The 27,780-nt window shown below is 36.1% G+C and overlaps 2 protein-coding genes across 2 annotated transcripts; both read left to right on the top strand.

The window, feature by feature from the left end:
• The first annotated feature begins 8,241 nt into the window (after positions 1-8,241).
• Positions 8,242-11,200, top strand: LOC127787942 (heat stress transcription factor A-3-like). Its single transcript, XM_052316026.1, has 2 exons — positions 8,242-9,172; positions 9,986-11,200. The coding sequence occupies exons 1-2, from the start codon at positions 8,456-8,458 to the stop codon at positions 11,090-11,092; spliced, it is 1,824 nt and encodes a 607-aa protein (XP_052171986.1). The 5' UTR covers positions 8,242-8,455; the 3' UTR covers positions 11,093-11,200.
• Positions 11,201-17,525: 6,325 nt separating this feature from the next.
• LOC127788762 (LOB domain-containing protein 18-like) lies at positions 17,526-18,038 on the top strand. Its single transcript, XM_052317365.1, has one exon. It carries the CDS (start codon positions 17,526-17,528, stop codon positions 18,036-18,038), a length of 513 nt encoding a protein of 170 aa, XP_052173325.1.
• Positions 18,039-27,780: the final 9,742 nt, after the last annotated feature.

Genomic DNA, 27,780 nt, shown 5'->3' with positions numbered 1-27,780 from the left:
ATGATTTAAAAATAAACAAAATTTAGAGGTAAGTTGCACACTTACTTCCTTCTTAAGACAGTCGTCGTAATTTTTTATCTGCGGCCTTTTTTTGGATAGCCATTTTCTGCATCTTGGAATGTCTGCATCAGACAGTCTGATGGCCCATTTATTCTAAATCCATGGGAACGTTTCGATCAACCACCACTGTAGAGAGCAAAAAAAATAATAATAATAAAAATTAAAAAACAAAACAAACATTTAGTTATTATACACAAATCATATACAATAAGGAGAGAATACCTGAAACTTAAACGCCCATACAAAACCATAAAGGTTGATTTTCTTCCCACCTTCACCAGTCAATTTTCTTCCTTTCGTGGCCAACCGGATGTAATGTTGACTCTTACTGTAGACATACGTACCCCAAGGGAACATCTCAAATGCTTGTAAATCATCGGCCATAGTCCACAAGAAATCATCCACATGCCCGCGCTCATCCTGGCCCAACAAAAACATGTCGACCACAGCAATGTAAATCAGTTTTAGGGCATCCTCTGAAACCATGTCCTCTTTGGTACTAATAAGTAATTCAAGGTCGTCTCCAGTCACCCTCTTCTTATGTTGTGGAAATAGTCGAGCACGTAAACTCTTCGGCTCAATAGGTTTCGGTTCAAGGCTTTCCCTATCAATAGCCCCAAATCGGAGTCCACTAATAAGTATGAACTCCTACCTCCCGTACCTGTATGGTGTGCCGCCAATCTCGAACCATATCTCATCGTGGTGGGCACCTGGAAATGTCACCTCCCTAAGTAGAACATGATATATCAATTGTGGTGCAGTCAAATGGAGAGACAAAGGCATCTTCAAGAAATGTCCTAATGGGCCCTGTAGGAATCTATCCAATAACTTATATCGGTCTAGAGCACGACGCATCGCCTCAAGGTGTTTGATCCCACAATGAGTAGTAACTCGCATTCCGGGCGGTAATATTCGATGAGTATGAACATAAGTAAATTTTATAGTTTGTTGTTCAGCCATCTGTAAGGAAAAAAAAAAAAACAACAATTGTCTTAGCCAGTAACCATGTAAAAGCACAAGTAAAAGAAGAAGAAGCCCAATTGTCGCAGCTCGATCATCGCAACCCAAACCTAATCGGGCTTCGTTGGGCAGCGATAATCGGGTTGGGGCCCAATGGTCGGGAGAGCCCGATTAGGCTGTGGGCTTGGTCGCGGCCCATCGGGCTTTGTTCCAAGAAGCCCAATCGGGCTTCGTCTCACTGCAACGAAGTCGAAGCCCTATCGGGCTTCATTGCAGGAAGCCCGATCGAGCTTCGTCTGCAAACGAAGCTCGATCGGGCTTCCTGTATCGAAGTCCCTTCGGGCTTCGTCTAGATGAAGACGAAGCTCTTCGTCTTTGTCTAGACGAAGCTCGATCGAGCTTCGTTGAGATGTAGAGGGATTCGTTGCAAATGAAGCCCCAAAGGCTTCATTAGAGAGACGAAGCCCGTCGGGCTTCTACCTAGCGGGCTTCGTCGTGAACGAAACCCGACCGTGGGTTTTCGTTCGCGACGAAGCCCGGTCGATCTCCATGGTCGCCGACGAAGCCTTGTCGTCGGCGACCATTTCCAGCATCTTGTTCATTAAAATCAACAAAGAAACTCTAACTTTGTTTAGCCAAGATGAGATCGATGTCGGTGGTAAAATGGTTGTTACAGCGGCGGCGAGTGGCTGTCACAGCGGCGACGGGCGGTTGCTTAGTGAGAGAGATGAAGTGGGTGGGTGAAATGGGTAATGAGGGGGTGAGGGGTATTTTAGTATTTGACTATTATTGTGTTTATTTTTTATTTTTTTCTAATTTTTTAAATAAACTAATGGTTAAATCTGACAAAGTGGCTATATTATGTAATTAGTTTGTTTGAAAGTACAAAAACGTTTTTTTTTTAAAAGGGGTTAAAAACGAATTTTATATTTGAATAGTGGTTACTTTTTTCCATTTCCACATTAACACATTTGTACAAATAGCGACTAACATTAGTTATGTTCGTCGTTGTTTGTTATCAAAGATTTTGGTTTACCAAAAATGTAATTTGCGTGGGCATGTTAATCTGTGGGTTGGTTATGGAATGGATCAATTTAACAGAAAAAATGATAATCTGTGGAGTCGGCCATTTCTCAGCAAAAAATGTCTAAAATAAGCATTTCTTTTAAGTGGATAGCAACGTGGGTGTAGCGTGGGTGGGGGCCGGACTTGGGCTTGGGCTTTTGCTTTCGGCTTGACTTCAGACCCAATTTGATTTTATTATCTGTTTTCAATTGTTTTTGTGTTTGTTTGGTGATGGGTTTGTTTCTTCTTTACAAAAAAAATGGGGGGTCCTTAATTTTTAGTTTTTGTTAATAATTTTTATTTTTAATATTTTATGTAAAAAATAAATATTAATAGCAACGTTTTATGTGGGAATGAGTATATTATAATGATTACCTTATAAGTTATTAGATTATGTGGGATTTACAACATTAATTATGATATACTATTATATAACTATTTTAAAAGTTACAACACAACTAATTTATAACTATTTTAGTCCTTATATATAAAATATATTGTAACACCCCGTTTTCCCAAGTGAGCATTACCTCGAGATTTCGGGAATATTTTTTTTTTATATATTATATACAACATAAGTCTCTCGATATACATACTCTTATCATAATCGTTTCCCGACAATCCCGATCGTACCTTCTTAGCATATCAAAATTTAAGAATTAATAGACTAAGACAAGTAATATCATCATATCAGCGGAAGTAAGATCGAAACCTTAATAATATTTAACCGACAATTCCAATAATATTTAACTGACAATTCCTTTTACAATAACCAAATCGATGTTTCACATAAAAATATCAAAATATTACATAACCTCTGAACATCGTAATCATAGACAAAAACCTACAAAAACTAAACATAGCCGCTACATCTCGATAATATTCTTTCCCTTGGCGCCACTGCATTCACCTGGAACGTTTGAATATTACAGGGACATAGTCCAAATTAGATGCTGAATCATCTAAGTGAGAGTTCAAAAATATTTTCATGCAGATATGTAAAATCATATGCATAAAATCGATAAACCCCGACATGCCCAGCCTAAGAGAATCCCACACAGCATTTAGCCCTAATAAGGGAAAATGCAATCTCTTTAAAGGCGACACGACCACACCGATCCATTGACAAACCAATCTTACTTAAGAGAGACAACCTCAACATATGAACCCGTGAATCACCCCATTGTCATTGTAGGTTTTACGCTCCACTCAAAAGCATTCCAAAACCCAACACAACCCTAGCCCCAAGAGTGTTACATCAGCACTATCCCCGAAATCCACGACACCTCGGCCTTAATGCTATTGCTCAAAAGAACCTAGGGTGGTGTCCACTCTCAGCCCCGCCACTTGAGCCAACAACCGGGGTGGTGTCCACTCTCAGCCCCGCCACTTGAGTACCGTAGGGTGAAGTCCGTCTCAGCCCCGTCCCAAGTGGGTCACATAGCATTAACCCTTAGCACGCATTCCGAGTGCTGACACTCGAGAGCTATGTCACAGGTTAACAACCCACGTCCCACATGGACAACACAACATGCCAATGCCGAAAAATCATAACATGCATAACTTAAAATCAACATTTCGATATATGCAATTTATCGTACGAATTTCAATGCATGTGTAAATAACCGTTTGGACAAACCATCACAATAAACCAAGCCATAGGGATGAACGCTCATAGTAAACCATTCACATGCTACAATAAGTCTTTTCAGGTAGAACCACTCACAAGTCAAAAAAAAGTTGGGGGCGAACACTCACCTCGACGTATTCGGCTGCCTAGATCCTCGTGCACAACCTCGTTATGCGTGCCAAATCACAGACACTTGAATTTACAGTCAATCTCGAACCTCAACACTTCCTAAGCACCATAATTAATAAAGGAAACATTAAAATCCATTTTTCTCAATTATTTCAAAATTTTCTCTATTTTCTCCCATTTTTCACCTTGATAATTCCAAAATAATTATTTTCTCAACTATTTTTTCCAAATATTTCAACACCATAATTCTTAAAATAATTAATTAAAAATATTGGAATTGAAATTACCAGAATACCCTTGCTCACACGCCCTCACGCGCTAGGCGCGTGTGTGAGGGTGAGGGCTGGCGCGTGACCGCACGTGCCACCGTCTTCTCCAAAAATTCGATCACCGGTGGTTGCTCCGATGGCCACAAAACCGGTACAGTCCGAAAGCCCTTGAAGAGTCGATCACAATGGTACTAAAATGGGGCCGAAACAACACCGGTAAGGCTCCCAAAAGTCGAGTTGCAGGTCCAGCTAGTCGGTCCGCCTCCAACCCTCGGCCAAGCTCGAACAACCCCAAACCCACTCCAAAATGCCTCAAAAACGATCCCAAAGTGATCATTGACGCCTTGCAACCAAAAGCCCTCTATCAAAGCTCCCAAAATCGTCCAAAAACGAGGTCGATTTGTGCTCTCCTTCTCGGTCGAAACCCTAGGTATTTTATAGGCAAAAATCCGACCCCACGTGGCCGATTTTTGGCCAAAACTTCTTCCCCACGCCTCCTAGACCACCCTAGGCCACTCCCTGAAGGTCCTAGGCTGCCAAATAGCCAGATTTTCTGGCCACAAATCGCGGCCAATTCTGCCATCTCTGAGCAATTTTTTGAAAATTGCAATTTGGCCCCCCTGAAATTTTACTTTTGCATTTTGGCCCTTAACCTCAAGCCCCTGATCTTTCTAATACCATCACTAAGACCCTCAAGATTAGTACTTCTCATTTCTCCTTGGAAATTTCTGAAAAATTACCGTTTTGACCTCCCTCGGGCAATTTTAAAAAATTACACTTAGGCCCGATTGATTGATTTGACCTTAAATCCACTCAATTCAACCTGAAACCACTTAAGGGTTGTTCTATACATCAAATATTAGTCCTAGACATACTTCATTGATTTTTTGGATATCGTTTATAACAATTCGGTAATATGACCTAATTGGCGGCTGTATTTTTGCTGTACCGAAAACTGTTCCCGATCTCATTTCTTTCATCACTAAAAATCATAATTTATTCTACTCGATGATATTATACCATTTTTCTTAATTATCTAGGGTCTGAGGTACTCCCTCTGACTAATTCGGTCGTCCAAAGCTGTGTTAGTGTGCCCTATAGTCTTATTTTTCCCAAAATTCCATTTATGCCCTTTATCAAATATCATTTTTATCCTCAGATTATTCCCGAGTATTACAAATATCATAGTTTAAAAATAGTAAAATAAGAGGATATTGCAGTCAAAGCTCACGAGCTATTAGATTGGTTTGACTCATCAAGTTATGTGATAAGTAGTTGCATAGAAACGAAAATGGAAACAAGATGTAATAAGAAATCGAAATGGAAAATTGATATTTTAAAAAAATTAAAAAAATAGAAACCTAGAGAAAACACGTAAATAAAAAAATATATAGAGGTTATTTTGTAAATATAATTATTAATATATAAAATTATAAAAATATAATTACTTAATCTAAAAATAAACATAAATTGTATAATACATTCAAACTAATTGTGGAAACAAATTAAAAATTTTGATTTCGAGACAAAATTTTCTTCTCTCTAACCACTTTGTGGACAATAACACATTTTTAAACGGAAACACGTTTTTAATATTTTTTAATATTACAAAATGGCCTTGAAATATTCCTTAAATTGAAAAAATAATTCATAAACATCTTTTTAGCCTTTTTTGATAGTTTAAAAATAAAAATGTTTTGAAAATACTAAAATAGCACCTCTCGAAATGTCTATGTGCATCATAGGTTATATGTTGGTTCGAATTAAGTAAGCTCATTTGACATATATAAGATAAAACAAATAAATGATGATTATTGAGCATTAACGGGGTAAAATATCAAGTTAAATTAAAAAATAAAAAAAAAGCATAAAGCAAATACAAATTTTTTATTAGTGTTTCAAAATTTTGAAAACAAAAATAGGCAATCAAAGAATTTTCTGTTTTTGTTTAACAAATATTGAAGATAAAAAGAAAAAACTGAAAACAAAAGTGCAATCAACCAAACGGGTCCTCCACTTTTGTTGTTATTTAAAAATTTTGTAAATAAAAATGTAAATATTGTATAAATTTCTCACTTCTCTTGATGATTTATTATTTATCTCTACATGGACCATAGTGCTGCTATTGGGCTTTTTTTAACTCCTTGAGTTTACGCTTTACAAAATTATATCCACTCAAAAGTCCTCATGTTTCGTTGCAATAGTGAATGGGCCCTGTATTCTTGTTTAGGCCCAATTCGTGACTGGATCCAAGATGCCTTTTTAATAAATAAGAACCGAATCCACAAAGGGTCAAAATTAAAATAATTTCATCAAATACCAAAAATTAAAAAATATGAAAAATTTCAAATTAAAAAATACAATCATATGTTAACGTATCAAAACTGTCACCACTATTAAAAATTAGTGATTATACGAGTTTTTTGTATTTTAATTAAAAAATAATAATGATCAATTTTACATTTCAATTTATTGAACAATAAAACCAAACCGACCACCATGATTAATTTTTCTAATAGTTCAAACTATCACCAATTGTCACAACCCAAAAACTACAATTTAATAATTTGAGTTGTTTCAATTTGAGTGATTTAATTTTTTCTTCCAAATCCCTAGAACTTGAGAATGGAAGGAGAGGAAGAAAACATTTAATGGAAATGTGATATAATCTTTTTATCTTGTTGCTTATTAAACTATAATAATATATTCACATTGTGAAGAGGTGAGTAGAGTGTATGAATGCTTAGGGTTTGGATTTAGTCTAAAAATCTAATAAACTTAAAATTAATGTGCTCAAGTTGATTTAGTTTGGATTTTTGGTTTTAATTTAGTACAATTTTAGTTTTATTTTTTGAACTATGTTGAGATTAGATTTGATTCAAGTTAAACACTTGGGTATGAATCCAAACTAACCCAACTCAATTAATATAAAGATTATTTGGACTAACATATCATTTCTTTCTTGATTTCTATTCAATTATATATATATATATATATATATCCAAGTGATCCTTTGTTATCACTTAGGTTCCTTTATTTAGAGAATTTTCTTATTTTCAAGTGTTTGGGATAAGAAAATATAAAAGTTAATGAAGAACTAATTTTAGTTAATTGAAAATCTAACTTAAAATAATATACAAATTGGTGAAAAAAACCTGCCATCTATTAGAAGAGAAGTCATTTTTCCTTACCTAAAACACCTCAATCACTCTTCTTTTGTGTTCATTATCGTCGTCCATTTAGCTCACCATCATTGTTCGCTTAGTCATTTATCTTGTCATTTTCGTTTTTATTTGTCATAGTTGATTTTGTTCGTCGTTTCATTTTACGTTATCATTATCTAGTTTGTTGTCTACATCAGTGGCTTTTTTTTCGATACTTTCTCTGTTCATTCTTTCTCTTATTCTCTCCTTATGATTCTTTTTGTCTGTTCAATCATAGCAAGTGTCCAAATCCTCAAGTTAAAATCAAACAACAAAACACATTTTAATAATATTATTTTCAAGAAATTGTTCTCTTTGAAAATTATTTTTCCTCAAAAAAACACATTCCCCCAAACAAATGGAGTATAAGAGTTTATGTTAGAACAAATTTTATAAATCTTAATAGTTTAATAAATTATAGGTTTTATATTAGAAAAATGTTAATATCATTTTATTAATTTTAAATGTAAGGTCCAATCTCATCCAACCCAAAAATTCAAAATGTGAATCTGAATATAAATTCAAAATGAATTTGAATTTAAATTTATATAAAACCTAAAAAGCTCGAGTAAAAAATACCCATTTGCATATTTGATAAATTTGAGAAGAGGGATATAAAATTTATCATCATTCATTTTCATTTATTTACCACCTAAATATATATCAGCAACGAATTAAGTGGAAATATATTACGTGACATCCCAATTAGATTAGACGGATATATATGTATATATGTATATGTGTGGTTGGGAGGTGCTGTTTGGGTAACGTCAATTCCTTAATTGAGAAGCTTTGGATTTTGGGACCCGCGACAGAGAGAGAGGGAGAGTCGTCCGTAAGATCTCCTAATCCCATTGGCTATGAGCCTACTACGACCAATCGAAAGTCTTAGTAACGTTTTTATTTTTCAAACTTCAAACATCCAATGGTAAGAAGCAAGCAGAGAGGCCCAAAATATCTTTCATGGGCATGTCGGCCCAAGCTGATGGCTCTGGAGCAGTAACAGTAACAGTACCAGTACCAGTGGTAAAGTAAACTACCTGGATATTACCTAACTCCAAAGGTCGGTTGCTCCCGCGTCCGTGAACAGCTCCCGACGGAGACAAGCCTTCCACCGCCTTTCAAGATTTTTATCAAACATGTTGTCGGCAAAACCTATAAAACCCCCACTCCCGCCCCTCCCACTGACCATTTCTCCCATTCTGTCTCAACTTCGCCCCCTGATTCTTCTTCCTCCGACTTCGAATTTCCATTCCGAGGAAGCCCAATTGGATTTTCGCCTTGCGATCATGAATCCCGATGACGAGTCCTTGTTTTCTTCGTCTCGCCTACCTGGGTCTGAGCCGGATGCTCCGATTGTACCGCCTACGACTTCTTCTTCTTCTTCTTCTTCGGCTCTGTTGGAACCTGGGTTTTCAATGCCGTCATCGCCTTCATTCCTTACTGAACCATTCCCTCTACCTATGAGCTTTGCCGGGCCGTTGTCTTCCTCCCCACCTTTCATTCCTTTCTGGGATTTTGAATCGTACCAAGATAATGCTGATGTTGAAAGGCTTGTAATTGGACTTGGGATAACCACTGGCACTGGGTTGGATACGGCGGCTAGTGGCGGTGGTGAGGCGGAGAATTTTGGTGTTCCACAGCCACTTGAATGTCTGCAGGCCACCCCAATCCCACCATTCCTGTCCAAAACCTTTGATCTCGTTGACGACCCGGCACTGCACCCGATTATATCTTGGGGGAATACAGGTGAGAGCTTCGTGGTTTGGGACCCGGTGGAGTTTGCCCGGCTCATCCTTCCTCGTACTTTCAAGCACAACAATTTCTCAAGTTTTGTTCGGCAACTAAATACATATGTGGGTATCGCATTAACTCGGCCTATAATGGCTGCTGTTGTCTGTATGTAGTTCCTCTTTGTTATTTTCCATGTAATTTTTTTTTGTAATTGTTCGCTTCTGTTCCTCTGTTTTTATGTATTTTGTGCTCTTTACTTATTTATTTTGTAATTCGACGTGGAGACAATTAGACACTCTTAGATTCGGTTGAGAGCATTTTGTTTTTAGAGGTGGCAACTGTGTAACTATAAATAAATCTTCTGGAATTCGGAGATGGACCAGATGGTATAATCTGAATCCTTTCATATGTGGTTCGCTGACTAATTTTGGTCTTTTTGCTGTAAAATTCTCTGGGAAATTCATCTTCATGTTAAACCTTTTCCAGCACAGAAGATGGAAAATGAGTTGGTTTATGTGAATTTTGTTTACCACAAGAATAGGTTAATGGTTCTTCATTAATGAGCTGGGCACATAGTTTGGGCTCAGAGCTACAATTTCATTCTTCAAATCCACCAAAATAAGGATATCCTACCTCGAGCATCTACTGGATTCAGGATGGTGCTTCTTTTGCAGGTAGAATCTCAGGTTCAATTGGAATATTCAATGTTGTCTATCTTGTGGAGACTCATTAATGTCTTTATGGTTTGAGAATTTTGTAGCACGTACAGATTATAGTCATATTTTATTTTATGCAGCTCCTCTCCTGCATGGAATTTGGCGCCTTCAGCCTGTCTTGTGCAATAAACTCGCATTCATTTTATCCTATTCTTTTCGGTAGTATTAATTATTCTCTGCTCCGCTAATTCTTGAACTGTTTTGGGTAATTGCGTTCAGGGATTCCGCAAGATTGATGCTGATAAGTGGGAGTTCGCAAATGACGATTTCTTGCGAGGAAAGAGGCATCAGTTAAAGAACATACAGAGGCGCAAGTCACCTCAAGCCCAGCACGCCGGGAGTCACTCAGGGTCTTCTACCGAGTCAGGACAAGAAGGATTGAAAGTTGAGCTAGAGAGATTAAGGAAAGAGAAGAGTTTGATGATAGAGGAAGTTGTTGAATTGCAGCAGCAGCATCGTGGCACAGTCCAACATGTGGAAGCAGTGAACGAAAAGCTCCAAGCAGCAGAGCAGAGGCAGAAGCAGATGGTTTCTTTCTTGGCAAAGCTATTTCAGAACCCAGAATTCATATCCCGCCTTCAGCGAAAGAAGGAGCAGAGGGCTATAGATTCTTCTAGGATAATGAGGAAGTTCATAAAACATCAGCAGCATGAGACGAAAGGCCACATTGTGAAATACAGGCCGGAACTGGCCAACCACACAATAACTCCCGACTTAAGTGCTGCTGCTTCTGAAGAAATTCCTGATTTCATCTTACAAGATACAGAAGGAAATCTGGGTTCAGGTACAGAAAGAATGCCATTTCAAGATGAGAATATTGCGTCGAAAGAATTGCCTGTAGGACAAGATCTTCTGAAGGCGAAAGAAAAGTTTTCAGAGGGGGTCTCCGCCCGGGGAACTAAAGACCTCAAAGGCAAGGATCTGGCGAGCCCCCTAGCAGATGTCTCTCCTGACTATTTTGTGTCCTTCCCAGAAGACTTGGAAAAAGAGAAGAACTTTCCAGAACTCTTGTCCCCTGGAATTGAAAGTATAGTCAAGCAAGAGGACATGTGGAACATTGTTTTTGAATCAGATGCCGGTATGTCTAGTTCTAGCAATGAGTTATGGGGAAATCTTAGCAACTATGATGTGCCGGAATTGGGCGTCACAAGCGGTCTATCAGATATTTGGAATTTAGGTTCCCTGCCTGCAGCTGGAAGCTCAGGAGTTGAGGAAAGGCCGGGCGATGAACCTCCATTTGATGAGCTTGATAGCCAAGCTGGCCAGCCTAAAAACCCTACTTGTAACAAAACGGATCCATTCCATGAGGCTTCCTCATCCTCTTAGGCACTGGCTGCCTTCTTGGATGATCCTATTTATTATTCCAGCTAATAGTTTATAACGTTAAACATTCCATTTTTATGTATATTCAGTTGATTATCATTCATCTATTAAGTTTTGTGGTCTCAATTCAATGATTCAGTGAACTATATCATATATGTTGTTTTACGAGCTATACTAAGGAGCTAGGCTTTTCTGACTAACTATTAGTTGTCAGTTTTGAAGTCTGCAGGTTTGCCCGGCTTGAGTTTCAATGTGAATTTGGTTATGCATTCCAACTGCACTATCAGTTTCTTGCTGGTAAGAAATCTTACCACGCCTATTAATTTATTTTTGAAAAAAATTATAGGCGGATCCATAAGATTTAGGATAATTGAAATAACTATTCCTAATGTTTGAGAAAATACGAGAACTCCTAAGGTTTAACATTATGTTACAATTTTATCCTGTCGTTAGTTAAACTAGTTAAAACATTATAAAATGGCCACATCACACACACACATAAAACCCCATTTCTTCTCTTCTTTCTCCTCTCTTTTCCCTTATTTTCCTTTCTCTTTCTTCTCTTCTTATGACTACTACTCTCTTCATCGACAACCTCATTTCTTCGCCAGTCGTTGTTAACCTACTTTCACTGTTTCCACTCACCACCACCTTGATAAGGTTCCCCCCCGCTCTCTTTCCTTTTGTGGATTTGACAAAACCTAGATTAATCTAGGTTTCACCAAACCCAAAGGGGTTTTAGAGTCGGTAAATTTAATATAAACTCATTGAACTTTAAAAATGTATTTATTTACTTACTAAACTTTAAATTGTTACTATCTATTCACTAAATTTTACTCAATGTCAACCATCCCTCACCCGTTACATCTTGTAAATGAAAAATGCCTACGTGGCTAACGAAATCCGAGAAAATTTAACAAATACTCACTAAACTTTAAAGATATAATTATTTACTCACTGAACTTTAGATTATTACTACATGCTCATTGAACTTTGCTTAATGTCAATCATCCATCACCCATTACATTACCAATCTTGCAGAAAAATACCCACGTGACTAACAGAATTCGAAGTGGCCCAATCAAATCCAATTTTTGGCCAACTCAATAGCACACGTTGCTCCAGCAATTACAGTTCACGCGCAAGCAACAAAGCATCAAGAGGTGAGGCGACGATGAGGCACTAGGCAGCGACGGTGAGAGGGTTCTCTCTCTCTCTCTCATTTTCCTTGCTCCAACAACTGCGGTTGGCACGCGAGAAGCAAGGCGATGAGGCACCAGGTAGCAAGGCGGCCAGGCGAGGCGGTGGCAGCGAAAGGATCGACAGTAACCACCGCTACTGAAGTTGAGTTGGCTTAAAATAAGGATTTGATTAGGCCATTTCAGATTTAGTTAGCCACGTGAGCATTTTCTGTTTGCAAAATCAGACGGTGATGTAATGAGTGATGGATGGTTAACATTGAACAAAAATCAATAAGCATATAATAACAATCTAAACTTCAGTGAGTAAATAATTACATTTTTAAAGTTTAGTGAGTGTTTGTTAAATTTTTTCAAATTCCGTTATCCACATGAACATTTTCCGTTTACGAGTAATGAATGATTGACATTTAGCAAAGTTCAATAAGCAGATAGTAACAATCTAAAGTCTAATGACTAAGTAATTATATTTTTAAAATTCAGTGAATATGTAGTGGCCCATTACCGGATAGTCCCGCTAGCATAGGATATCCGAAAGGAGGTCATCACAGGTGTGATATAGAACAATAACATACAACACCACAATACTATCCTTAGATAAACTCAGCGGAAGCTAACATAAAGGTTTACAACATCTTAAACCATAGTCTAAACAAAATGAAATACAAGGGCATTAACAAATTTTACAACATAAAATTTCCTCACACTTGCCCTCATCACAAATGCTAACATAGACCATCTAATTTGGAAGGTCTCTGTACACTTCTAACCCTGGGCTTTAGCCCCACTGGGCTCGCCCTCAACCACTGCTCTACTTGTACCTGGAATGACATGAGAGTAAACAAGGTGAGCCACAAGGCTCAGCAAGTGTATTTATAAAGCATGGAGATATAGAATCAAAGGCAGAGATAATCAAGATAGAATAAACAACTCTATGAGGAGATATTAGTATAACGCGACTCATAAGTTCTCCGTTTACATTAATTTCTCATGCCGTGATTATTACATATATTATGCACTCGTTCCCATGCTCATGCATATGCACCAATAGTAGGGAATTTTTCTGCATAATTCTCAAGGCTCTCACGGCCTATATATATATATATCCATTCATGAATATATATGCATCATGAAAATACATCAACAAATGATAACAATTTGAGCCAGGCCTTCTGGGTTGATGGCCACCTCACCCGCGTCAAGCGCTCATAGGATATCCTTTCTCATCCACGAACTTAGCCGTCGCGCAAAATAATAGGTGCGTAAATCAGTATAATCATGCATCACATATGTATATCCCCATTTCATGTCAATCCTCAATGATTAAGAAAAATCTCAAATCATGCTTAACATGCACAATTACATAAATTAAAGTGTGCACTATCTTATGATCACAGGGTAAATTTTAATACATTTATTGACTTGCCCAAACCAATATTTACGGTATATTTTTACCCCAATAATAATCGCAAGGAATCAAAATTTATACATGCAAGAAACACTAAATCTTGCATGACACTAGACCCTAATGAATAAATGTCATTCCTTAAGAAATGTAGGGTGACACAAAACCCTATTTAGATTTTTGCAATGTTCAACAAGAAAACGAATTAATATTGCAAGATTTATCGAAATAAGGAAAATAAAACCCTTTTATCCAACAATGAGGGTTATCAAGAATAATTCAAAAAAACAATGGAAGAACTATACAAAAATCATAATTTTAAACGTAGGAAGGATAGACTACATAGGAAGAGTTGAATAACAACATATTTCAAAAATTTCCAGATTTCAAGCATATTTTCAAAAATCCAATCTGGGCTCAATATTTGGTCAAATATCACAAACGATATACCAAATCAAAGCCTAATGAGTCTAGTTTCTGGAACATCAACTGGATTTAAAATCGAAAATAACCACAAGGAGATATTCCACAAAAACCGAAATAAGGCAGAATTTGTAACAGTAATTTACAGAATTCTACATAGAATTCAACAAGGTTGTTATAGGTACAAATCATAACCAAAAATTTCAAATCTTATACCGAATCGAAGCCCATGAAGTCTATTTTATAGAAAAAATAAATGGATCACAATTTGGATATAACCACAGAGCATTATACCCCAAAAACCGAAGCAAGAACAGATTATTCAAAAACAGAGCAGAAAATTTCCAGATTCTGGGCAAGAATTTACAAGGATACTGTAGGCTCAAAACACAGCCAAAAATTCTAAAAAATTTATCAAATGAATATTATCAAGTCTAGTTTATATAGAAACAAACGGATCTTGAATCGGATATAACCACAGAGAGTTATACCCTAAAGAGTACAACAAGGTCAGTTTACTCGAAAGCAGTAAAATTTCCAGATCTTAGCAGGGATTTACAAGGCTATAACATGATCAAATCTTAGTCAAAAAATTCGATTCTTGTGTCTAAAATGAAGCTTAAGATGTCTAGTTTACAACCCAACAAACGGATCTCAATTTGGATATAAACACAAGGAGTTATAGACCAAAGAACATAACATGGTCAGTGAATCCGAGAATAAGAATTTAAGAGCAACAACTTAAAAATGAAGGAAACAAGCCTTCTAAGATGGAAACAAGGTTGAAGAACTTGCATTAAAAGATAATCAAGAGAAGAAGAACTTACACAATCATAAGGAGAAGAAGAAGAAGAAGATCTTGAATTTGAAACAAGAAGGAAGGGAACTTGCCTTAGATGGTTGCAAATCCAAAGAGATGAAGACACCCCTTGAAATTGAAAATTCCATAGTCTCCACTTAAAGTTTCAATGAAGAAGAACAATGGAGGAAGAAGAGACAATCGGGAGAGGGAGAAGAAGAAGGGAACAAGAAAGTAAGAAGAAAGAAAAGGAGGGAAAAAATGTGGGAGACTTGTCTCCCAACTCCTTTCAATCCATCTCCCTTTTAATTTTCTCTAATTTGCCCTTCATACTAACACACACAATTCACATATCTCTTACCCATTTTGGTCATTTTACCATTTTCTTAATCTTTTTTTCTTTTTAATTAAGATACCATTCTCTATGCCCATAGCCCAAGCCCAAGTCAAAATATATATATAGCCCAAGCCCAAGTCAAAATATATATATAGCCCAATCCAACTAAGGCCCAATGGACTTTTCTTGAGATTTGGGTTCAACCCAATTCATTTACACTTAAGATTTAATTATTTATCAATGGTCTAATTCAAATAAGGCCCAAACCCATTTAGCCCACAACTTTGAGACTTTTTCACATCAAATATTATTTTCATTAATTTACCCTCATTACCAACTCATATAATATTTTTAACAATTAATTAATAAAGGCAACAACTCTAATGTGCAAACTAAAATACCCATAACACCTAGATCCACTAACGGGTCGTTACAGTTTCTCCCCCCCTTAAGGGAATTTGGTCCCCCAAATTCATACCTAGTCAGTCAAATAGCCGGGGAAAGAGACGTATCATCTCATTCTCGAGCTCCTAAGTAGCCTCATCTGGAGAATGACGTTGCCACTAGACTTTAACAAACGGAATTGACCGATTTCGCAACACTTTTTCTTTTCGCTTCAAAATGCTAATAGGCATTTCTTCATATGAAGCATCCTCTCTAACCTCTAAATCTAGATAATCTATCACGTGTTGGGGGTTTGATACATATTTCCTCAATATAGATACATGAAAAACATTGTGCATCCCTAACAACTGAGGAAGTAACGTTAACTTGTAAACCAAGGATCCATTTTCTCCAAAATCTCAAACGGCCCGATATAGTGAGGATTGAGTTTTCCCAAAACTCCAAATTAGCACACACCTATCATGGCATTACCCTAGTCCATACCTCGAGCTTAACGAGATATTCACCACACCACTCTCCTAACTAGGAATTATTTCATGTTCAACAAAGATAATGAGACTTTTCTTACTATCCGACGTCACTTGCCAACTGGGGTCACTTCCCTTACCTAATTACCAACCTAGCCTTAATCATCTTTGTTTAAGCTACAATCTCCATATTCTCAAACTTATTGGGCTACCTCGATATTCGTGCCTTACATTGAAATAAGCGCATCATCTTGATTTGCGTGTTAACTTCAAAATTTGCACAAGTCACTTCATCTTAAGCCCCAAAGCACCTTTGACTGAGCCTCAAAGCACTTCCTTAGTATGTGTGCCTTGATCTTGGAACGCATGCAAATTCTCGATTCTCGTGCATCACCTCAATTCTGGTGCACTATCTCGATTTTTTGTGCACCGTCTCAAAACACGTGCCCGAACCCTTTTTTTTTTTTTTTTTTCCAAAATCTCTGAAATATTAGTAAATCTCCATTTCCTATTTTCTAGGGATTTTTTTTTTCATATATATATATATATATTTTAAGGATTTTCTGGTATATATATATATTTTTTATTTCTCCTTCCTTCTCATTCTTCTCCCGAATTCCCTTCTTCCTTCTTCTTTCCTCTTCTGCAACGCACAATTAGGGCAACAGCCACTGTGCACCGCCTCCATCGGCCGTCTCCACCATAGCCATCGCAGCACCTGCGTAACCAGCAGCCGCAAGCCACCGCGTGACTTCCTCATGCCCTAGCCGCCGATCACCATCTTCTTCTTCCTCTTCCTTTTCTCTACAACTCACAAATCGGCCAATCAGCAACCGACCGCGAGCCTCGCCACCACCTCCGACGGCCGCCATCGCCGGCTCGGCAACCACCCCAGCGTTGCATCGCCATCAGCCGCAAGCCATCGCTTGGCTTCCTCACGCCTAGTCACTGATCACCAGCTCCTCCCAGCCATCACTGCCGACACAATCGACCAACACCTTGGCCAGATCTGGTCACGCAGTCACCGCTGCTTACTCCTTCGCACAGCCGTCGGCCTTTGCTCGGCTTCCCTCAGCCGCCACAGCGACCCTCGTCGCCTCTGCAACTGCTGCCATATTGGGGTCGATTCGACCCAATCGGTCTGACCCGACCCGACCCGATCTAACTCGGCCCGACCCGACCAGATCCGACTCGGCCTGACCCGACCCGATCCAACTCGGCCCGACCCGACCAGATTCGACTCGCTTTAGGTTTGACCCATTAGATCTGACCCCTATCTAATTTGACTTATCAGATTAGATCTAACCCATATCTGATTTGATCCATTCAATTAGATCTAACACATATCTGATTTGCTTAGATCTAACCAAATCCATATCTATCATACCAAGGCACAACACAATGAACCCTCGGTCTCGATGTGGTGCCTGTGTAGTCTTAAATAGAGGATGTCATCCACAGTGCATTTTTGCTCCTTATTTTCATTGTGAGGGTGGTATTGCTTATTTTGCTACCGTTCGTGAAGTTTATACTATCAGAAATGTCGTCAACCTCTTGACTCCGCTTTCGGTAAATGACCGATTTTGGGCTTCCGATACACTTCTCTTTGAAGCTCAAGCCCGGCTTCAGGATCCTGTTTATGGGTGTGTATCTCACATTCTTGCTCTTCAGCAACAGGTTAGTGAGCTGCAAGCTTATCGAGCTTATTTGCAAGATTCACTATTCGCATATTATTCTTCGCATCCCCTACTTGTTCCTCCATTTGATCCAAATTTCAACTGGAGCTCTAGTCCTCCCACCATCCCAGAGGCTACTCTACCTCACCCTGGCGAAACGAGCAGCAGCCAGATGCCACTCTCGGATGACCTTGATGAGCTAGGTCCAGTCATCTTTGGCCACCGCCGACGTCCTTGAGCATTGGCACATTATCAGTTTTTATGGTTTGCCCCCCTCTTTTTTTTTTTTTTTTTACTGTACGACTTGATCTCTTGTATTATATTTGAACATATGGAATGAATGTTATGTTTTGAGTACTTTAACATTTCATTTCCTTGTCCTTCCCTCAATAGCATATCAATTACAAACAAATTATCTCAACCTCTTACAATTTTTAATAATTAATCACATCGAGGTAAATGATATCGAATCTTAATTGTCATCTCATTCGAAGATTGGAAATTTACATCCTAAGTCAGGCTACACAAACTTCTGAACCGCCGCGCCATTCTAGTGGCACTACCATGACACTACAATCCCCACGAAAATTAGGCTTAGTCCAGACATAACCTACAGTTCACTCTAGGTCTTCGGCATTTAATCGTCTCTACAACAGACTGGTTATTCCATATAGAGGGTTACGGTCCCTCAATATGAGCTAACCTAGTGGCCACCTCCCACCTGCATTCAGTGGTCCCTAGCATTAAACCCGTCACTGATAGGCATCACCTGTAGTATTATTCCATGCTAGAGCCATTCCTCATTCCGTGGGTTTCACTCTCTATGGACATCTTGAGACAATACATAGTCTCAATATTCGGCGAACCACTTCATCACCTCTTCACTGCTATAAAGGACTTAACCCCTCATTTTCAAACACAATCAAATTACCTTTTGAACGTTATCTTAGCTTAACTTCATTCAAACCACTAAACACACCCTTAACTCTACTTGTCATTCCTATGTGTACAAAGACTCCTCTCATCCCAATTTTTGCTCTTATAACCTACCAATAATCCCCCGTCCAGTGTCCCCAGTCCAGTACCCCCAGCCTGTGGCTAATACACGGTAACTGGTCCAGTACCCCCAGCCTTAGGCTAGTACACGGTCCCAACACACGGCCCGGGTTGCTCTGATACCAAAACTGTAGTGGCCCACTACCGGATAGTCCCGCTAGCATAGGATATCCGAAAGGAGGTCATCACAAGTGTGATATAGAACAATAACATACAACACCATAATACTATCCTTAGATAAACTCAGCAGAAGCTAACATAAAGGTTTACAACATCTTAGACCATAGTCTAAACAAAATGAAATACAAGGGCACTAACAAATTTTACAACATAAAATTTCCTCACACTTGCCCTCATCACAAATGCTAACATAGACCATCTAATTTGGAAGGTCTCTGTACACTTCTAACCCTGGGCTTTAGCCCCACTGGGCTCGCCCTCAACCACTGCTCTACTTGTACCTGGAATGACATGAGAGTAAACAAGGTGAGCCACAAGGCTCAGCAAGTGTATTTATAAAGCATGGAGATATAGAATCAAAGGCAGGGATAATCAAGATAGAATAAACAATTCTATGAGGAGATATTAGTATAACGCGACTCATAAGTTCTCCGTTTACATTAATTTCCCATGCCGTGATTATTACATATATTATGCACTCGTTCCCATGCTCATGCATATGCACCAATAGTAGGGAATTTTTCTGCATAATTCTCAAGGCTCTCACGGCCTATATATATATATATATCCATTCATGAATATATATGCATCATGAAAATACATCAACAAATGATAACAATTTGAGCCACGCCTTCTGGGTTGATGGCCACCTCATCCGCGTCAAGCGCTCATAGGATATCCTTTCTCATCCACGGACTTAGCCGTCGCGCAAAATAATAGGTGCGTAAATCAGTATAATAATGCATCACATATGCATATCCCCATTTCATGTCAATCTTCAATGATTAAGAAAAATCTCAAATCATGCTTAACATGCACAATTACATAAATTAAAGTGTGCACTATCTTATGATCACAGGGTAAATTTTAATACATTTATTGACTCATACTTATAGAAATGCCCAAACCAATATTTACGGTATATTTTTACCCCAATAATAATCGCAAGGAATCAAAATTTATACATGCAAGAAACACTAAATCTTGCATGACACTAGACCCTAATGAATAAATGTCATTCCTTAAGAAATGTAGGGTGACACAAAATCCTATTTAGATTTTTGCAATGTTCAACAAGAAAACGAATTAATATTGCAAGATTTATCGAAATAAGGAAAATAAAACCCTTTTATCCAACAATGAGGGTTATCAAGAATAATTCAAAAAAACAATGGAAGAACTATACAAAAATCATAATTTTAAACGTAGGAAGGATAGACTACATAGGAAGAGTTGAATAACAACATATTTCAAAAATTTCCAGATTTCAAGCATATTTTCAAAAATCCAATCTGGGCTCAATATTTGGTCAAATACCACAAACGATATACCAAATCAAAGCCTAATGAGTCTAGTTTCTAGAACATCAACTGGATTTGAAATCGGAAATAACCACAAGGAGATATTCTACAAAAACCGAAACAAGGCAGAATTTGTAACAGTAATTTACAGAATTCTACATAGAATTCAACAAGGTTGTTATGGGTACAAATCATAACCAAAAATTTCAAATCTTATACCGAATCGAAGCCCATGAAGTATATTTTATAGAAAAAATAAATGGATCACAATTTGGATATAACCACAGAGCATTATACCCCAAAAACCGAAGCAAGAACAGATTATTCAAAAACAGAGCAGAAAATTTCCAGATTCTGGGCAAGAATTTACAAGGATACTGTAGGCTCAAAACACAGCCAAAAATTCTAAAAAATTTACCAAATTAATATTATCAAGTCTAGTTTATATAGAAACAAACAGATCTTGAATCGGATATAACCACGGAGAGTTATACCCTAAAGAGTACAACAAGGTCAGTTTACTCGAAAGCAGTAAAATTTCCAGATCTTAGCAGGGATTTACAAGGCTATAACATGATCAAATCTTAGTCAAAAAATTCGATTCTTGTGTCTAAAATGAAGCTTAAGATGTCTAGTTTACAACCCAACAAACGGATCTCAATTTGGATATAAACACAAGGAGTTATAGACTAAAGAACATAACATGGTCAGTGAATCCGAGAATAAGAATTTAAGAGCAACAACTTAAAAATGAAGGAAACAAGCCTTCTAAGATGGAAACAAGGTTGAAGAACTTGCATTAAAAGATAATCAAGAGAAGAAGAACTTACACAATCATAAGGAGAAGAAGAAGAAGAAGATCTTGAATTTGAAACAAGAAGGAAGGGAACTTGCCTTAGATGGTTGCAAATCCAAAGAGATGAAGACACCCCTTGAAATTGAAAATTCCATAGTCTCCACTTAAAGCTTCAATGAAGAAGAACAATGGAGGAAGAAGAGACAATCGGGAGAGGGAGAAGAAGAAGGGAACAAGAAAGTAAGAAGAAAGAAAAGGAGGGAAAAAATGTGGGAGACTTGTCTCCCAACTCCTTTCAATCCATCTCCCTTTTAATTTTCTCTAATTTGCCCTTCATACTAACACACACAATTCACATATCTCTTACCCATTTTGGTCATTTTACCATTTTCTTAATCTTTTTTTCTTTTTAATTAAGATACCATTCTCTATGCCCATAGCCCAAGCCCAAGTCAAAATATATATATAGCCCAAGCCCAAGTCAAAATATATATATAGCCCAATCCAACTAAGGCCCAATGGACTTTTCTTGAGATTTGGGTTCAACCCAATTCATTTACACTTAAGATTTAATTATTTATCAATGGTCTAATTCAAATAAGGCCCAAACCCATTTAGCCCACAACTTTGAGACTTTTTCACACCAAATATTATTTTCATTAATTTACCCCCATTACCAACTCATATAATATTTTTAACAATTAATTAATAAAGGCAACAACTCTAATGTGCAAACTAAAATACCCATAACACCTAGACCCACTAACGGGTCGTTACAGAATATATATTAAATTTACCTATTTTAGAGCATCTAAAACCTTGTCAACAAAGGGGTTTTAGGTGAAACCCTAAACCCTATCAAACTGATGGGGTTTGATAGTAAGGGTCTCTCTCTCTCTCTCTCTCTCTTATTTTGTGTTTTTTGGTCATCTAGGTTCTAGATTGAAACTTGGATCTCAATTCCAAATCGAGGTTCGAAATCTTGAGACCCCAATGAGGAATGGGTTTCTAGATCTAGGACTCCTCATCAAAGTATGGTGCCGACAATTACATCAATGGATCTCAAATAGGCAACCTAGATTTAGAAACCCCTTTAACAATGATCATGCTCATCTTCACCAACTATTTTTTATTCTTCTTTTTTGCTTCTCTATTTCAAACGATGATAGCAATGGTTCCATCATTGTTTAATTCTTGTAGAAGAGAATTTGTTTTTCTGTTAGTTTGTTATATTATGTTACAGTTGTTATAAAATTAGTTAGCTGTTTGTTAATTTTTACAATTGTACAAATTCAGTACAATAAAATTTTACTTAAACAGAATCAACTCTATTTTCAATATTGAGAAACTCATTTTGTGAAACCCTAGTTTCATATTATCTTATGTTTTCTCTCTTTGAATTCTCTTTAATTTTATTTTTTTCTTTTCTATTATTGCATTGAATCTCTCGCTTCATGGTATTAGAGCCATAGACATGCGTCGATTGCTAAAAATCAAGAAAAATACAGTGCATGCTCTCTTCATCAATCCTACTCTTTGTCCTCTGCTTTGCAATCTGATTTTTCTTTATTTGCGAGAGTTTTTAACTACATTTCAATCAAGTTAGAACATAATAACTATCTTTTCTAGAAAGCCCAAATTCTAACAACAATCAGAGCATTTGATTAGGTTTCATTTATCAACAAGTCAGAGAAAGCTTTGGTCAAGTATCTGTTGAATCTAGCTTCAGAAGATCCTCAAGTAGAGATAGTAAATGCTAACTATATTGCATGGATCAAGTTTGATCAACTGCTTCTTGGTTGGCTATTTTCTACAATTGAAAATGATGTTCTTGCATAGGTGATTCATTGTGAATCATTTGCTAAGGTATGATATGTCCTTGAAAACTTGTATTCTCAACAAACAATTGCAAAATCATTTCATTAAAACAACATGTTGAGATCTGTGGAGAAATAGTCTTTATTGGTGAATGAATATGTTTTGAAAATCAAAACAATAGGACATGCACTAGTAGCAATTGATGACGCAATAAGTGACAAGGATTTATGTTGGGTATTCTAAATGGCCTAGATAGTGACCACAAAATTGTAGTCAATTTAATCACTTTTCAAATAGACAATATCAACCTAGAAAAGGTTCAATATCTTCTACTAATGCATGACCAAAGACTAATCGTCAAGAATGCTTCTATGTTTTCGACCTTAAACTTTGAAATTGCATCTCCAATGACTACAAATGTTGCATCTCATTAGTTAAAAAATGGAAGTGGACCTATTATTAATTGAGGTGGTTATACTAACAAATGAAGTGGTTATGCTAATAGAGGAGGTAGAGGCTGAGGCAGGTCTAACTCTAGGAAAGTTTACTATCTGTTTTGGAAAACCAAAACATTTTTCTAACAAGTGCTATCATAAATTTAACAAAAATTTTCTAATAAAAATCCTAATAGAAGTGGCAGTATGTCTGAGTCTGATTCAAGAGCCTATCTTACTATTTCTAGTGATTCAAGTGAAGTATTTCTAAGTGAGACATGTTTTATTCAAGGATCTCATTGTGATCCATCCTTGTTTGTTAACTCTGGAATAACAAATCATATTACTTCCAGTCTTAATTACCTTTCTTTGCACTTTCTTACCAAGATGTTGACAATGTTACAATTGGAAGTGGTAAGAAATTGTTCATTTCAAATGTTAACCTTAGTCAACTTTATACTCAAATTAATCCTACTTTTATTGTTTCTTTATCTAATGTACTTCATGTTCCTCACATGAAGAAAAATCTTATTAGTGTTTCTTAGCTTACGAGAGATAATAATATAATTGTTGAATTTCATTCTAACTTTTGTTTAATTAAGGACAAAGACACATGACTTGTACTAATTAGAAGACACCTTAAAGATGGTCTCTATCAGCTGTCATTAGCATTTGATTCCATTGCATTTAATTCCAGCAAGTTTGAATTTGATTCCACATATTTGTCTTATTTTTCAAGCATTGTAATTTTGTACAATCTTTAATGTCTAATGTTCAAGTCTCCATCTTGTCATGCCCTATCTTCAAATACAAACACAATCTAAAGTTAAACTATGTAATCAGTGGCATGCAAGGTTGGGGCATCGTTCATTTATTGTATTACAACTGATTGAATGAAATTCATGTTCTTTGTTCAAATTCTTCGCTTTCTTTTTGTGATTCATGTAAACTTGAGAAATTATATCTTCCCTTTTCTAATTATAAAATCATAGCAAAGAAGCCTTTTAGAATTAGTCTATTTTGATTTTTGCAGTCCAACTCCCAATGTATCTACAACAGGTTATCGATGCTACATCATTTTTGTAGATGGCTATGCTAGATACATATGACTATATCTATTGAAACTTAAATATGATGTCTTATTGTTGCCCAAAAAAATACCCAAGAAGGGGTGAATTGGGTTTTTGAAAAAAAATTAATAATTTTAACTCTTTTAAAAACTCTTAAATTTGTTATATTAATATATAGTGATTGCAGTAGAATTAATAACAATAAAATCACACAACCACAAGGAACAAGAGAAATTTATAAAGGTTTGACTCTAAAAAGCCTAATCCTCTCTCAAGACTTAGCTTGAGGTTTCACTATGGAGAATCAACACTAACTTTTAATTGGAGCTAGAACCAACATACAATCCCTTGCCTAAGTAAGAACCACTAGCATACTACTAGCAAAAATAATCCCATCACACAATAAGTGAGTAAAATAATCCCCTCACACAACAAGTGAGTAAAATAATCTCTTCACACAATAAGTGAGTAAAAATAACAAACTTACAATCAGAGTCAATTACAAACAAGTCACCAATGGTTGAGAATTCCACCAGGCAGCACACTTCCAGCACTTCGAACATTTTTACTCTTATTTGAATGCTCTATCAAGTTTGTTCTTAACCTTGAGCCTCCATACTTAGCATATATATATACATCTTCCAAACATATTAGCCATTAAAGAAAATGTTAATATGAAGTTTGAAATTCAAAAAATGTTTAACCTTTCTCAAATAATAAGAAAACATGTCTCACCTTTAATTCAAAATAAATTTATTTTTTGCATAAAAAATCAAGATTTGAAAATTCAAATATAAGCTTTTGAAACATAAATGATTAAAATAATAAAATATGTCTAAAAATAATTCTCTTTTAATTCAAAATAAATTTACTTTTTGTATGAGTAAGAGAAAACATGTCTAAAAATAATTCTCCTTTAATTTAAGATTTAAAAATTTAAATATAAACTTTTGAAACATAAATAATTAAAACAATAAAACATGTCTAAAAGCAATTCTCCTTTAATTTAAAATAAATTTACTTTTTGCATGAGTAAGAGAAAACATGTTTCAAAATAATTCTCCATTAATTCAAAATAAATTTACTTTATACATGAGTAAGAAATACATTTATCAAGTTATGAAAATTTAAATATAAACTTTTGAGACATAAATGATAAAAACAAGGAAACATATCTAAAGACAATCCACATTTAATTCAAAATAAATTTACTCTTTGTACCCACTTTTAATTCAAAATAAATTTACATTTTGCATGAATAAAAAATACATTTATATCATAAAAATATTTTTGTTATCATCAAAATCATATTTACTTACCCTTGAGCTTAACACTTATCTTTATTATCTTCCATAAATTTGTTGCATTGAAATATCAATCTAAACTCAAAACTTTTCAATCTGATAATAGAGGATAATTTCAATTCTTTTGCCATATTTTAAAATCCATGGCATTCAACCTTGCTTAATATGTCCCTATACACACATTCCATACACCAACAAAATAAGGTTGCTAAAAGAATGCATAGGCATATTGTAGAAATGGGTTTTACCTTATTCGTCCATGCTCATATACCTTTGAAATTTTTGGTAGAGGCTTTTCAAACTAATATTAACATGTTACCATCCTCTTCTCTCAATTATGTTTCTCCATTTGAGTTACTTTATTATAAACAACCTAAATATTTATCCCTTAAACTTTTTAGATGTGCTTGTTTTCCTTATCTTCAACCCTATAACAAGCACAAATTTGATTTTCATTCTACCAAATGTATGTTTATTGGTTATAGTCATATGCAAACTGGTTATAAGTGTTCACATCTATTTGGTCAAGTATATATCTCTAAACATGTATAATTTAATCTTGATAACTTTCATTTTCTTACTGTGTTTTCTTCTTCTTGTTCATCACAACTTGTTTATGCATTTAGCAATTTTCCAAGTTTGTTTCTTCACTTATTTTCTTCTTCTAATCCTCGAATATTACAATCTTCTAATCCTTTGATCAATTCACCTACTTTTTCTCAACAACCTAAACCCAGTTAATCATCTAAATTATCTCAACAACATCCTGCTCATTTTATTTATCCGATGATGACTCAGTCCAAATCCAAATGTCTTTTGACCTCTTCTCCCCATGCCTTAGTGAGTACTTTAGAACATACATCAGTCCAAGATGCACTCTTGAACACTAAGTGGGTTAAGGCTATGCAAGAAGAGTTTATTGCCTTACACCATAATAGTACATAGGAACTTGTCCATTTTTTCTTTTAATATGAATTTAATTGGTTGCAAATAGGTGTTTCGTGTTAAGTATAATCCTAATAGATTAGTTCTAAAGTACAAGTCTCGGTTAATGGCTAAAGGTTTTCATCAAAATCCTAGTATAGATTATGTTAAAACTTTTAGTACTGTGGTTAAACCTCCTATTATATGTGGTCTTCTATCACTGACGACCACATTTGGCTGGGATATTTAACAAGTTGATGTGAATAGATCTTTTCTTAATGGTAATTTGACTAAAACTGTATACATGTCTCAACCTAAAGGATTTGTTAATCTTGCATATCCTTCTTATGTTTGTCACTTAAAGAAATCTTTGTATGGTCTAAAACAAGTTCCTCAAACTTGATACACAAAACTTTGACAACATTACAAAAATAGGGTCTTGTAAGAGCAGTTTTTGATAGTTTTTTTTTTTTTTGGTCAAGAAATCGGCTTACTTTGACTTTGACGTCATTACAAGAATGGGGTTTTGTAAGAGCAGTTTATGATGTTTCTCTTTTTATCAAGAAATCAACTCACTTTGTCTTGTTCATTCTTGTATATGTGGATGGTATCCTTGTTACTAGCTTGGCTCTAATTCTATAGCTCTTAAGTCTTTTATTCATGATTTGGACATTTATTTTGCTCTCAAAACCTTGGGTTTTATAAATTATTTTTTGGATTTTGAAGCCTATTGAGATAGAACTAGTACTTATCTTACTTAGTCCAAATATACTATTGATTTGAAAAATGTTACTATGTAAGACTGCAAGTCATGCTCTAAACTAGTCAATTTGGCAGCTTCTTTAACAAATGATGGAGAGTTATTTTCTAATCCATCTCTTTGTAAAATTATTATTGGTTCCTACAATATCTAACCTACAGTAACATTAGTTGGCCTGCAAAAGGTTAGTAAGTTACCTAAAGGGAACAATTGGGCTAGGATTATTATTTACACCTTCTACTTCTAATTTGTGCATAACAATCTATATTGATGCTAACCATGAAGTTACATGGAAATTCACAAGTAGGTTGTGTGCTTTTCTTGAAAATAATCTTTA

This window comes from Diospyros lotus, chromosome 13 (assembly GCF_014633365.1).
Source record: "Diospyros lotus cultivar Yz01 chromosome 13, ASM1463336v1, whole genome shotgun sequence".
NCBI lineage: Eukaryota > Viridiplantae > Streptophyta > Magnoliopsida > Ericales > Ebenaceae > Diospyros > Diospyros lotus.
The sequence above is the reverse complement of the archived record's forward strand: the minus strand, read 5'-3'. Positions and strand labels throughout refer to the sequence as shown.